Source organism: Strix aluco, chromosome 7, assembly GCF_031877795.1.
Source record: "Strix aluco isolate bStrAlu1 chromosome 7, bStrAlu1.hap1, whole genome shotgun sequence".
NCBI classification, from domain to species: Eukaryota; Metazoa; Chordata; class Aves; order Strigiformes; family Strigidae; genus Strix; species Strix aluco.
In genome coordinates this window covers 19500840-19514702 of record NC_133937.1, presented here as the reverse complement: position 1 = coordinate 19514702, position 13863 = coordinate 19500840, and the positions used below count along the sequence as shown (strand labels likewise).

Sequence of the window (13863 nt, the reverse complement as noted above, 5' to 3'; positions counted from 1 at the left end):
AGGCAGGCAGGCAGGTGAGCTGTGTGCAGGGAGGGCATGCTCCAGTCCCCCAGGGCAGGACTGTTGCAACCACTGCTTTTTGGATCTGCTGGTGTTGACAGCTCTGTCTGTGCCACCAATAGCAGCTGTGGCATGTGCTGGTGACACACTTTAAGCCCAGTCTGACCTCCAAAGAGGCTCCTTGCCCATGCTGCTTGTGTTAAACTCCTCGAGCAAGTGTAATTGGAGGATGTCTCGGTGATCCAGTGTATCAATTTTTTTTTCCCCTTATTGAAGTGATTTTAGTAGGCTGTGGGTAGTAAATATATTCAGCCTAATGTAGGATGAATGAAATCCATTTTAAAGTGCATAGCGTGCTCCCTTGCTGTGTCTGGGGTGCTGGTCTGTGGGGGAAGTGCCTGAGCATCCTGACACGCTGGGAAGAAAGCAAACCAGGTTCCTGGGGACCAAGCAGAGGGCTGCCAGCATCCCTGTGGTGGTGCTGGTGTGATGCCCACAATGAACCTCACCTGCTTCTTGCAGCAGGATGAGACTTGAAGGGGGCTGTCTCACCTGAAGCATCTCTTTCTCCTGCCGTGAGGGCAGGGCACCTTTTGCCTGTCCTTCTCATGGCCCCAGACTCCTTGTGTCCTCCCTCCCCTAACCAGCTCTCCTCGCCCTTGTTTCAGGGCTGCCTGAGGATGTGTCGCCCCTCAACCTGGCCATCATCTCAGGGGTGCTGGGAACCCGCCTCACCATCCCTCTGTCACCCTGCTGGGCTCCAGACCTGACGCCTCTGTGCCCTCCTCCGGTGGGATGGCGCAGGCGGGGGGACCCGTTCGCTTCCACCCTGAGGAGGGCTGTGCCGCCTCGCCCCCGCCGTTCGCCCGTGGGGTGGACCGGAGGCTCTGGCTAGTGGAGGGGAGCCCCGAGGTCGGGAGGCACAGCCCCCCTCGCTGCCTCACCCCCAATCTCAATGCTGGCCGCCTCCACCTCCTGCGCAGGGGCCTGGCCCCCGATGTCCGCCGCTGCCCCCTCGGCCTCTACAACAGCACCGGCTCCTTGGCCCGCAAGCCGGCGGAGACAGCTCCCTTCATCAACGGGGGCTGCCTGGGCACGGGGCGCCTGACAGCCCCCTGCACCCCACAGCGGGGCCGGCCCAGCCCGGCGCTCTCCTCCCTGGGCAGCCGCAGCCCGCTGGTGGCAGCGGCCCCGGAGGGACACAGCTCTGTTGTCACCTTCCGCTTCATTGAGAAGGCCAGTGTGCAGACCCTGGGCGGCCTGCCGCCTCCCCAGCCCCGCTGGGAGAATGGCCCCCGCAGCCTCAGCCGCAGCCTGGAGCTCGGCGGGGACGCGGGGTCCCCCCAGCCCCTGGCCCTGCCCCAGGAGCGGCTCCTGCGCACACTGAAGCTGGAGGCCTCCGCATCTGACCCGCTCCTGGCTGGGGGCAGGACCCCGGGGGGAACGCGTCCCTGTGGGAAGGAGCCCTGTGCCCTCAACGCTGACTGCCTCTGCCGCTCCCTTGCCAATGGGCTGCCAGAGGACTTCTCTGCCTTCGCCAGGAGCCCCCTGAAGCCAGAGTCCCGACCCCAGGTAGGTGTTGGGGTGCCCTGCACTGGGAGTGGGCTCTGCCCCAAGGTCTGTTGCCTGCTCACCACTCTCCCCTCTGCAGGGCAGTGCCTGGCCATACCCCCGGCAGACCTCGGCCCATGCCCAGCGCATTGCCAGGGCCAAGTGGGAATTCTTCTATGGCTCCTCAGACAGCCCAAAAACAGGTAAGAAGCAGCAGGAGACACCCTCAGCTGGACCAACCTCTCCTTTGCTAGTCTGAATAGCTGCCAGGACTCCCCCCAGGGCTGTCTATCCCTCAGGACTTGTCAGTGCCCACCGGACAGCTGAGACCCCCCTCAAGATCAGCTAGCCTGTGTCCTCCTTGGACTAGATCTTGCACACATCAACCTCCCTGCAGAGTCCGCTGTGGCTGTGCAAAGCATCACGCAAAGGGGGTGATGCAGAGCCCTGACCCTGCGCAGCCCCCGGCTGCCTCTGCAGAAGGGCTTTGGGGTTCAGATGGGGGCTCAGGGCTGGTTGTGGGTGCACTAGCACTGACAGCACCCTGTCTCTGCCTCTCCCACCCCTATTCCATCTGGCTCCCCCTCTCCATTTCCCAGTGTCCGTCACACGTGTGACCCCACTCTTGGTGTGTGTGTGAGATGCCATGGGAGCGGCTCCCCAGCACTCTCCAGCACAGCTCCCCACGGCTCTGAGTGCTCGGTGCTCCCTTGCAGGTTCCTCTGCCCCGGACTCCGCTCCCCCAGCTGAGCCCCTCCAGAAGCCCGTCTGCCTGCTGCCTACCAAGCCACCGGACTTGGTGCCCGAGCACAGCCTGAGCCATGTGGAGGTGGAGATAGAGATGTCTCCTCTGGGTGGCCAGAAACCTGGCTCCTGCGAGACTGGGATTATAAAGAGGACGGTGAAGTATTCTGAGACAGACCTGGACACCGTGCCGCTGAGGTGCTACCGTGAAACCAACATCGATGATATCCTGGCCGAGAAGGAGGAGGTGGATTCAGCGATTGAGAGCCAGAAGGACAGCGAGAGCAACCCAAGCTTCGGGGGCACACCAGGCAGGAGGAACAGCATGCCAGAGGAGCCCCCTGCCCCAGGAGCTGGGTGCCCAAAGGATGGACTGCAGGACGGGGACATGGATGAAGATGAGGTGTTTGAGGCGACGAGGAAGGAGAACAGGGAAAGGTGAGGCTCCATGCGTGAGGGCAAAAAGCTCCCTCGCCCTCCCTATTGATCCCTGCATGGCAAAACAGTCTCTGCCAAAAGAGTGTCCGAGCCAAAAATCCCAGTAGCTCCATGTGAGCTGTGTGTGGGGGTCAGATGGGGTCCTGGATCTCCCCGCTGGGGTTGGGATTAGGACTGGGGCTGGGACCAGGCCTGGGAGGGGGCCCTCACTGCCCTATGGAAAGAGTAGGGCAGCACAGGTGTTGCAGCCCTGGGTGCTGTGCCTTGGGCCTCACTCTTCTGGGGTGAGCCCTGCAGCTCAGGTCGCCCGGCTGAGCTGAGGCTTCCCAGCATGAGTCCCCCCAAGTAAATTGCATCCTGCCCCAGAGCTGCTGGATGTTGGGGTGACAGTGTCGGGACACCTGAGCCAAAGTTGTATCCTGGAGCTGCTGTGTGCTGGCAGGCTCTGCTGGGCTGCCCTCCCTCTGCAGATGGCTCTGCGTTGGCTGCAGGAGCAGTCCCTTTTGCTTGGCTTCAGTAGGTATTTGCCATGTTTAGGAAAGAGCAGGGGATATGTTGGGCTGGAAAAAGCCTTTTGTTGTCTTTCATGTCATTTTTCACTTGTGTGGCAAGACACCCTGTCCCAGGAGGCTGATGGAGTGGGTGACACCAAGGTTATCATCTGTGGCAGCTAACCCCATCTGAGCTACCATCTGCCCTGTGCCAGGCACTGGCAATTAGGACCTATGAGATGGTGGTTTGGCTTGGCGTCATGAGATTCTGCCTGTGGAGTGTCCTCTGGAATGATGGTTTGACCATGAGGAGTGACAGGCATCATCCACCTGCCCCAGGAGACATCAGGAGGGGAAGGAGCTCCAGAGCACTGTGTGGGACAACCGCCTGGAGGGGAAGGGCCCTGGCAGGGAGCGGGAGATGCCTGTGTGTGCAGGCAGTGGCATCCAAGGGCATCTCCTGATATGTGTATTGGCAAAGAGTCTTGGCTGAGATGAGGGGGCTCAGCATCATCAGCAAGTGCTCTGCAGGAGTGGGGAGAGGTCTTGCCTGGGAAGCACAAAGCCAGGGTGATGCCTGGGATGTCACATGTCAGCATGCGCTCATCTAGCTGTGCAAAAGATAGGCAGGGAGTGTTTAGATGGAAGAAAAGGAAAAGAGAGGTTTTGGTGTTAGTGGTGGGAAAAGATATTGAAAATATAACTCCCAGTGGTGCCCTTGCACTGGGAAGGAGAAGTATGAAGATGGTGGGCTGATGGGGAGGGAAGGTGTGCATCCCAACGGGAGCTGGGCTTCTGCCGGTTTGTCCAGCACTTGCATCTCTAGTGGAGGGAACAGATACATCCCTCCCTGCTGCCCTCCCTGTCCTCAAAAACTTTGGGTTCTAGAGAAAAGCTGAAAATAAGCCATTTTTTATATTTTTTTTCTAAAAGAATAGTGATGGAAGTTTTGAGTAAGGTGTAAAGTTATTATTAGTGCAAGGAAGTTCTTCAAGTTACTGTAACAATTACCTTGCATAGTGATACTTTATTTCCAAGTATGTCCTAGACCACTACAAGTCCTATGAGCTGTAAGCCTAGACCTGCTTTTTGTCCTCTGAGACACCTTACTGTAGCTTCCCAGACAGTGCTGAAAGCTTGGATGTGTCCATAAATGCATGGTTGCCCTTAAAGACGGTGCTCCCAATATAATTACCGATGTGTATATAGGGGCATCATGTTCATTTTACATGTCTTCTTTGTAGACCAATGTTTTTTTTGCTTTGCAGCCCCCTGAATATTCCCCAGACAGGTGCAGACCCTGTGGGCAGCGTCTTGAAAATCACGAGCCTCAAACTGCGAGCTTGTTTAGTCCCTGAATCAGAGCCCTGGGTTTTTGCTTACGCACTGTTTCTGAGCTCTGCAGCTGCAGTCCTCCTCCCTGTTTACCAGTCACCAGTATTGATGTTTTCTACTTAAAGCTTTCTGCTTTGCTTGCTCACAGGAGGGGTGATGCTGGGGTGATTAAGAAGTCCCCTGGGCTCCCCAGAGCCAGCACTGTTCTACTGCTGCAGGAGCTGCTGTACCCCAGGCCTGTCCTGGTAGCTGGGAAGGACTAGCTCTACAAAATTACTGAAGCACCTTTGGATGCTGATTTGCAGCATTTAGACATGTAAATATCTTTGAAAGTCTAGCCTTAAGGGTTTAGCACACTTTGCGAGGGGAATTTTGGGTTGGTACTTTCTTGATGTCCTTCATATTCTGGCCAAAAGGCAGCATCATCGGTGTTTTACCCTCCCAAAATAAGAGAGCGTGCTAACAGCTAAAAAAATCCAACACCAAATCAAACAAGACATGGAAAGCAATGGAAGAAATGGTGTCTTCTTCCAGCAAATCCACTCCATGAATATATTTAGAGTCAGATCTATGGACTGTAGTGACTAGCCTAAGCTTTTACTGTCTTTATTTCCATTAGTCCCAGAGAGCCGACACCTGTCAGCAAGAGCAGGCTCAACTCCCTTCCTCCCCGAGCATCGGCAGACATGCTGGCTAAGCTGGAGGCAGGGCCCGTCTTGGCCCACAGCGCAGGTGCCTTGGGCTGATAAGAGAGAAGAGGCTTTGCTGGGGGTGCCCTGCTCCCCTGAGAGTGTGGAGGGCTGGCGGGAGGCAGAGACATTTTTTCTCCCTGCAATCAGAGCAGCCTTGCCTGGGAAAGCCCTTGGATCTGCTACCCAGGGAGCCTTTCCAGAGCCTTTGTGCTCGCTGCTTGGTATCGAGAAAATAGCTGCAGGGCAAGCCTTGTTGGGGATTAAAAAAGTGGTTATGGACCTGATTTCATCAAACACTTAAGCATGTGCTTAACCTGCCTCAGTAGCCACAAGCCTCTGATGTGTTGTGCTGAGGCTGATCCTCTGTCCCAGAGCTCATCGTGGCCACGGAACCGCAGCTCGGGATGATGCTCCCACATCCCACAGGCTCAGGCTGGAGAGGGCACGCTTGGGGTGATGCTGGCAGGCACCTGCCAATGAGCTGGGGGAGGTGCGTGCAGCTCGTCGGGAAGGACTGGGGGCAGAGTGACCTCAGCGTGATGGTGGGGACATGGCAGGGGGATGTGGGCAGCTGGGGAAGGACTGCAGTGCCCGTGGTTGGTACCTGTGGCTGAGCACAGGTTGACGTTAGGACACTGAGGCCTAAGAGCAGGCAGCTTCCAGGCTGGAGGTGACGTGTAAAGGAGCCTGGGGAGAGTGCAAGGAGCTGCTGGGGCTGGTCTGTACAAGAGCTTTGTTCAGAGGGGAATAAAGTGAGGGGCTTCTGGGTGGTGCTGTATGGCCTCACCTTCTTTGAGCTGAGCTGGGATCCCCACACAGCACCTGCCGTGCCTATGTAGGCAGGAGGAGTGAGGTATGGCTGAGGCAGTCAGGGGTCTGGATGGTCACAGGAGCATTTATCAGAGAGAGAAAACTGCTGAGGGCCTGAGAAGAGAGATTTCCCCTCTTTCCCGCCCCCACCAGGGATGGCACAGCTCTGCAGCACCAGGCAGGGAGAACAGCTGAGCCCCCATCAGATGCAGCTGCTGAGGCCCAGTTGCTCAGACCCCTGCGGTCCCTGCAGGCAGACCTTCTCTTGAAGTGCTGCTGGATTTAGCACTAACATGCAACGCAACATGGCTGTCGGCTCCCGGGATCCTCTTCCCCTCCGTACCAGCCTCGCCCTCTCCCAGGGAAGGCTCACCGCCTCTCCCACCCCATCTTAAGACTGAAAACCTATTTGCTTTCCCGCTGCCCATTGCCCATTGCCTTTGCGCAGATGCTCGATTACAGCCTCTGCGTCTCCTCCCCTCTGCTCCTCCCAGCTGCATTTGTCTGGCTTGGTGACAGTGCAGTGACCCTTCCTGTGGGGCCAGAGCAGGGCATGGGGGGAGCTGGACAGCACCACAGGGACTGATGAAGCATCTAGGTCTGAGCAGGAGTGGTATGTGCAGGCAGCATTGTGCCTGTGCTTCTGTGACTAGATCCTTCTGGAGCTGAACGGCTTTGTGTTTGATATTTTGAGATGGAGAGATTACTTCCAGAGCTCAGATGGTGTGGACAAAACCAGCAGTGTTTTTTCTGTGGCTTGGTGACAATATAGTTGATCACAAGAATGAGCCCGGCTCCCTCTCCTGGGAACAAGGTCTCTTCCGTCCTCTGGCGCTGACCTCCCCAGCAGAGCCTGTCATGCTCCTTATGGATTCAAGGCACAAAAAAAAGTCAGCAGTATTAGCTCGGTTTAGTAGCACACAGCTGGGTGGTAAGGACAGTGAATGCACATTCGCATCTGTGAAGCTCATCTGCAGATGTTAGAGGCCTCTTCTGCCTAGTCCTCACCAGAAAGCCACACCAGAGGTGGCTGCTCCTGGGACTCCTACGGGAATGGTAAGAGCATTGAGTGGTGCTGCACAGCCAGGGAAACACTGGTGGATGGGTGAGAGCGGCCTCCACCCTGCCTTGCTTACCTGTGCCTGGCTTCACTGAGCTCCCCTTGCAGCCAGCCAGCACTCTGGGGGAGTCAGGCTGCCAGCTCTTGGCCTGCTGAAGTAATCAGGGTGAGATTTTTGAGCGGTATGTGAAGGCTAATGAATGATAATCATTTGGCGCTTGTAACAGCAAGGCATCTTCTGAGCCCTCTGTATGAAGCTGTTTGTTCATACAAATGTTATGACAAGCTGGAGCAGCTCCTCTCCTTTCATCGGAGAAGAGAGTGGCATAACAACTGCTTTTCTGCTGCTTTAATAAAAGCAGAGTGTCTTATGAGTAAAGTAGGCTTTTAGGGCTGTTTTTAGGCTGAAGCATTGATGTTCCCTGGGTTGGAAATGTCCCTGTTGTCACATGCTCAGATGGATGGGCAGGCTGCACTTCATTTACAGGACAAAACAGTCAGGGCTTCAGGGTACTCTGCCTCATTTACAGGACAAAATGCTGAGGGCTTCAGGGTTTAGAAACTCCTGTGCTGGGCTGGACCCAGACCTGCATTGGAGACAGGCTGGGCCTTCCTGTGGCGCTGATCCCTTACAAGATGATGAGCCAGGACAAAGCCTGGCCCCTAGGATATAGGCCAGCTCAGGTCCCCAAGCCCAGAGCTGGGTATGAGGCTTCCTCCGTACTGCCTGGGAAAACCTGGAGCTCAGCATTGCCTTGTGCTGAGTCCCAGATGTCTCCTGGGACCAGCCGACAGACTGTTGGTCATGCTTTGAGCATGGTGCTCAGCGACCACGGTGCTGCCTTCATGGAGGAAGGTGTCGCGCTGTCCTGAGAGGCTTCAGGAGGAGCCTTCTGGATGTTGGGAGTTCTGAAGGCTCATGGAAAATTCAACCACTTCCAGATTTGGTTGGAAATGGAGCTGAACCACATCCTGCTTCTGGTGCTTGAGCCCTTTATTGGATCTAAGCTCAAGTCGAGTGACTGGGAGCAGTAGCCATCTCATAAGCTCCTTATGAGGATGAGCCACTAAAGGAACAAAAGTCTGTGGCGCATTAAAGGAGAAGCATATGTCTGGAGGAAGGCCAGCCCAGTCCCTCTTCCCATGATGTCTTGGGCAGCCAAGGCCTTTCCTTGGAAGTCTACAGATGTTCAGAGGAGATTTTTGCCCTCCCTAGTTTCCTTCTGGAGCAGCATGAGGGCTTTCATTTTGGGGCTTTGATCCCTTGCTCCTCAGTGACCAGTTCTCACTTTCTTTCCCTCTAGGATCATGGACCGAGACACACAGGGTATGCTCAAGTCTCCAGTGCCCTTCCTCCTAGGGCACAGCCTCTCCAAGGATGGCATGGACTCTTTCAGCAAGCATTTTGAAAGCATCATGGAGTCCCATCGAGCCAAAGGCACATCTTACACCAGCCTGGACTCCATTGACATCCTCTCCTCCCCAGCCCGCACCCATGAGACCTTTTTCACTTTTGACCTCCCAACCCTCGCCCCAGAAATACAGGGACAGATCCAAGACAGCGCCAAGCTGATCGAGGAGAACTTTGCTCCTCTGGCTCACTTGGAGCCGGACTCTGGGACCAGTTCGGCCACAGATGCCCCCTGGACGGAGAGGGAGGAGCGGGGGAGACGAAGGAAGGGTGCTCGGCACAGCCCTTGCCGCTCAGAGGACAGCTTTGGTACTCCCTTGGCCTCCATCATGAGGTGAGTGACCAAAGTTACTTGCTGTCCAGCTGGACCACCAAGGCTTGGTGTGGAGTCTAACCCTGTGTGGCGTGTTTTGCAGCCAGAGCCTAAACTGTGTTGCTGGGGAAGAGGGGAAGGATCAGGACTGAGTGTGCTGGATTTTCTGTGTAGTGCCTGATCAAGCCAGTGACCACCATGGTGTTGTGGTAGGCGTGTCAGTGGGAGCGCATCTTTTTCATCTTTGCCAGCTTTGTTGGTGCTGGAGGGCTGTGAGGTTTCCTCCAGCCTAGGAAGGAGGGAGTCCCAGGACTTCAATCCCACGGTCATTCCCATTGCAGGACAGTCCAACATCTGTGGTGTCTGTGGAAAGAGGCCAGTCAGAAGTCAAGTACCAGTAGAAATTTAACAGGCTTTCCCTCCTGGAGGCCAAGCCTTCCTGATACTGCTGCGTCCCTTACCATCCGAGTAGCAGCCTCCTGTTTCTTGAGGACAGGAGTCCCATGGTCTTGTACCTATTGTCCTAGCCTCCCGAACCTCCTCAGCCTTGTGTATTTTTGGAGATGGAGGGCAGAGATGAGCACAGCCCACCAGAGGCTCCCTGTACATTGCTCCAAGCCTGCCTGCACCTGGGCTCAGGATGGCTGCCCCATGTCTGGGGAGATCTCTGGTGGAGTGGGCTGGGAGAGCTCAGCCCCACCACTTCCAACCTGTTCCTATGTGAGGCCATGTCCAGGCTGAGACATTGCCTTCCAACAAGGTCTTGGGTTGAGACACTTGTGACATGGCAGGTTGGTGGGCCGTGTCTTTTCCCTTTTCCAGGGTACACTCATCTGGAGTGTGGTCAGGTCAGGTCTGGATGTCAGGTCTGGTCCAGTGGTTCAGCTGCAGAGCTGACGGCTCTCAGAGAACTTGGTGTCTCGGTCATGCCAGCGCTGCCCTTCCTATTTGCATTGCCTCCCTGCAAGGTCTCTCTGCCCAGTGACCTTCTGTGCAATGCCAGAGCCTCCTGAATCCCTCATCCGCTTTCTAGGATTTGGTCTTTTCCACACCAGACTTTTTGGGGTTTGGTCTTCTCCAGACCAAACCTATGTCAATTCTGGTCACTACCTGTGCCATCTTTCAGGCTCAGCTTGGGGTGGCCAGGTGGGAATCTGAGCTCTGTGTCCTCTCTGGTGTCTGCAGTCAAGAGAGGAGAGTGGAAGAGAGTGGAGTATCACATCTGCTCTGTGGTCCCTGGATCACTTCAAGAGCATTTTGGGGCAGAGTTACGCCTTCCCTTTCTCTGGGACACTTTGGGTCATGGTGGCACATAGTCCAGCAAGGTTTGTGCAGTAAAACTGGTGATGTCTGAGAGGCACAAGGCAACAAAGGGTGGCAGTATCCAGCCATGATCAGTGCTTTCTGCTGGAAGAATTGGCTTCCTATTCCTCTGCCAAGGCAAGGGACTGAAACAGAGCACCCTGGAGAAACAGAGGACAGTGTCTGACTTGCCATCCACAGGGTGCCATCATACCACAGCAACACCACCACAGGGACATGGGAAGGTGTGAAGCTGCAGAGACACAGCTGGCAGCAGGAATGGCAATGAGGTGGCTTAGCAGAGGTTTTTCCTCGCTGGTTTATAGTCAGCGGAGCACGGAGCATGCCGGCAGCGCTGTGGCACTGTGCTCCCCTCCTAGCTCAGGTTTCAGAGCAGCGATGGGCTGCGGCACAGGCCATGCAGGGGTGTTGTATTGCAGCCCAAACTGCTTTGGATCTTTGCTGAGCCCACCTTTGCTGAGCCTCTTGTCTTCTCTTCTCCTTTTCCAGCCCTCACAAGCAGGAGTGCCTCTGCTTTGGTGGCAGGAGAGCCCAGGGGAAAACCCAGCTGCAGCCCTCACTTCACTCCCTGGCCTGGGGACCCCAAGGCTTGGGCTTTCCATAGCACCGTAAACACCAACCTCGCCTTCTGTTACACGTGCACATGGAGTCCCAAGCAACTATCTTTCCCCATTTAGAAACGATTCCCTTGCTTATCAGTAGGTCCCTGAACAGCCTTCTCTTAGTCTCATTCAGGGCCTGTTTCTTGCCCACCTCCTGGGCTGCAGTGATGTTCAGAGCCACTGTGTTGCCCTGCAGCAGGTGAGCAGGTGCCCTGGCTCCAGCAGTGACCTGAAGCGGAGACTGCAGGAAAGATGGTGAGAAATGAGGCTTGGGGGAGCAGGGCCCTGCCGCAGGCCCTTGGCAGGCAGCACCCCAGCTCTCTGCTCCCCGGCATGGAGCGAGCCTCCCCTCGCAGCCCTCGGGGGTGGTGGCAGACAGGGAGGCAGGTGTGGTTGGGATCTGCTGTCTTGTGTAGTGGAGAGGCATGGAGATTGGGACTGGGAGCAGGAACTAGTCTGGGAAGCAGGGAAGGCATGGGGTACCAGGGCCTGAGACAGCCCATCATCTGCAGGGTCAGTCAGGAGGCAAGGCTTTCTGACAAGGGAGAGGTGCAAGAAGTTTCCTCTTTCCCTGTCATTGGTGCTACCAACTTTCCAGACTGAGTGGAGCTGACCATGAAACTGAAGCTTCCCAAGTTGTCTGAGGAAGAAGTGGCTGAGCTGATTGCTCAGAGTTTCCCATGAGCTGGAATCAGTGGCTCCTGGTGCCAGGGCTGATCTACTTGAGCAGGGAGTATCCCTGTGATGCTTCCACTAAGGGACATCTATTGGAAATTGCTGGGGAAAGGAGCTAAGGAACCTCTGCAGCCATTGTAATGCAACATCACCCATGCCAGTGGAGCCAGAGCGGGGCATTCACCACTGCCCGCATTCACAAGCAGTACAGACTGACTGCCACCAGCTCAGATGGACTGGGTACCCCGGGCAGGGGCGCTCTGTGAAGGCTGTCAGTCTCAAGGTTGGCAGAGGTGACTCAGGCTGCAGTGCTTTGGCTGGTGATGAACACCAGCAGGTCTAGGACTATGCGTGCTGCCCTGTGGCCATTTCCCTTGTACTCCCAATACCTTTGGTGTTAACTGTTGCAATGTTTGGGGTTGGGTTCTGGGATGGGGGTGGCCCTGCAGCCTGCGACTTTCCATCTCTCTTGGTGGCAGGCATGGCCAAGCCGGTGATGCCCCCTGCATTGCTGGGGAGATGTGGTGTCCCCTGCGGCTGGCGGCCTCGGTGCATGCAGCCTCGCAGCTCACTCCAAGGCTCTGGTGTCCCTCAGCCTGCGATAGCCTGAGACCATGCTTTTATCTTGACCTTGTATGTGGGGAGTGTGCCTAAGTGCAGACCCAGTGAGGCCTCCCTGGGCATTGGGATGGCTGTGCCTCCTCCAGTGGGGTCCCAGTGTGGGACCTCCTCCCTGCCCCTGCACAGACAGACACAGTGGTACCCCCACCGTGAGGCAGAGACTCCATGAGTAGGTTATTGCCCCATTTGGGCAGGGGATGAAGGTGTGCAGGTATCCTGATCTCGCTGGGCAGAGGGCTGCAGTTAAAGCAGTCTGGTCCCAGGGCCATGACGGTGATCCACAGAGTGTGTGTGGGCACATAGCCCTCCAGGGCTGGGGGCGTCCCTGCAGGTCTGGGAGGGCTGGCCGGGAGTAGATGCGGTGCTGATGAGGTGGTGGGGTGGCAGCCCTGGGGACTGCAGGAAGGTCGCTCCTGTGGTGGCAGCCACACTTTTGCAACTGCAGGTCCAAATTGCTGGACTTTGCTGCACTGCCAGGGGCAAGCGGGCGCATTCCCATACGCAGGCAGCCCGGGGCTGCCGGCCCTGCAGGCAGGCACTGCGGGTTGTGGGGCGTCAGCCCCAGAGGGATGTAAACGGAAAAATTGCATGTCCCTGGGGGTGCAAGCCCCCTGAAATCCAGCTGCCCAACTTCCCTTGCCCATCCCACTCCTCCAGAGCCAGCCTTGGCCCCGGGCACAGCCATGCCGGTCCCTGAGGAGTGCCAGCCGAGGGAGGGGATGTGACATGCCCCCCTCTCGAGAGGCAAGCGAGGAAGGCTCTGCCGGGACCTGAATCGGGGGCATCGCCTGAGGTGGGACAGAAAGAAGGGCAGGCAGGAGAAGCAGCAGCAAAGGGAGGGGCTGCAAACCGCCTGGTGAAAAGGGCCAGATGCCACAGTGAGGGGCAGCACGTCCGGAGCCTCGCTAGAGGGAGAGCTCAGCCCTGGAGCTGCGGCTGCGGGGGAGGACGGAGAGCCAGTAGGTCTGGCAGCCGCCCCAGGCGGAGGATGCGCCGGGAGTCAAACCTTCTTCCCTGCCAGATCTCGGCTGCTAGCGTGTGCTGGAGCACCGGGGCCCTGCCAATAAGCTCCGCTGTGTTTCTTTATAAGGTCCCTTTTGTTACTGCAGCGTTCCGTGAGCCGGTGCCCCTCCCCTTCCTGAGGCCAGCACAGGTCTCTCAGCTGGCCTGAGCTCCCAGTTGGCACTGGGCAAACTGGTGAGATGATGCCCTGAGGGCTGTGCCCAGTTTGGGGCCCCATGGGGTGGATTCAGAGTGTGATGTGGGAGGTTGGGGGTGAGGGCTGAGCGGAGGAAGGAGAGCAATGAGGAAAGGGTAGAGATGGAGGAAGGGAGGGATGGTGTGGGGTGGAAGCACAGGAGGGGGACAAGGCTGGAGCACAGGATGAAGAGGTCTCCCCACAAGCATTGACATGACAAGAAATGGGGCACATGCCCATCAAGTATTTCCATGTCAAGCCATGAAGGGCAGCAGGAGCTGGGACACAGGATGTATCAGCCCACTGTGGCATGGAGGATGGGGAAGCAGGCAGGGTCCCAGGGCTGGCAGGGCTGCCCACAGAGGCACGGGCAACGGCACATCTCTGTGGGATGTAGCCCTTCGTGTCAGGTGTTAATTCCAGCTCCCTGGTCTGACCCAGAGACCCCAGGCTGGGCTTTGTCCAAGGGTCTGAGAGACCCAGGTTTCCCTGCGCTGACCCCATGGCATCTGTGTTTGAAGAAGACAACCCTCCACCTAGCAGGTGAGTAACCAGATTTTAAGGCTCTCAGCCGGCTCCAGAAATTCTTTGGTGGGATT

At 56.8% G+C, this 13863-nt stretch overlaps 1 protein-coding gene across 3 annotated transcripts in view; it reads left to right on the top strand.

The window, feature by feature from the left end:
- The window catches only part of PSD (pleckstrin and Sec7 domain containing), a 49332-nt gene that overhangs the window by 11833 nt on the left and 23636 nt on the right, over positions 1–13863 (top strand). For all 3 annotated transcript variants that reach the window (XM_074830772.1, XM_074830773.1, XM_074830771.1), the window contains 4 exons: positions 669–1572; positions 1652–1754; positions 2268–2733; positions 8426–8866. In XM_074830772.1, the coding sequence (XP_074686873.1) occupies positions 796–1572; positions 1652–1754; positions 2268–2733; positions 8426–8866 (1787 nt within the window). In that variant the 5' untranslated portion in view covers positions 669–795. The remainder of the gene's footprint in view (positions 1–668; positions 1573–1651; positions 1755–2267; positions 2734–8425; positions 8867–13863) is intronic.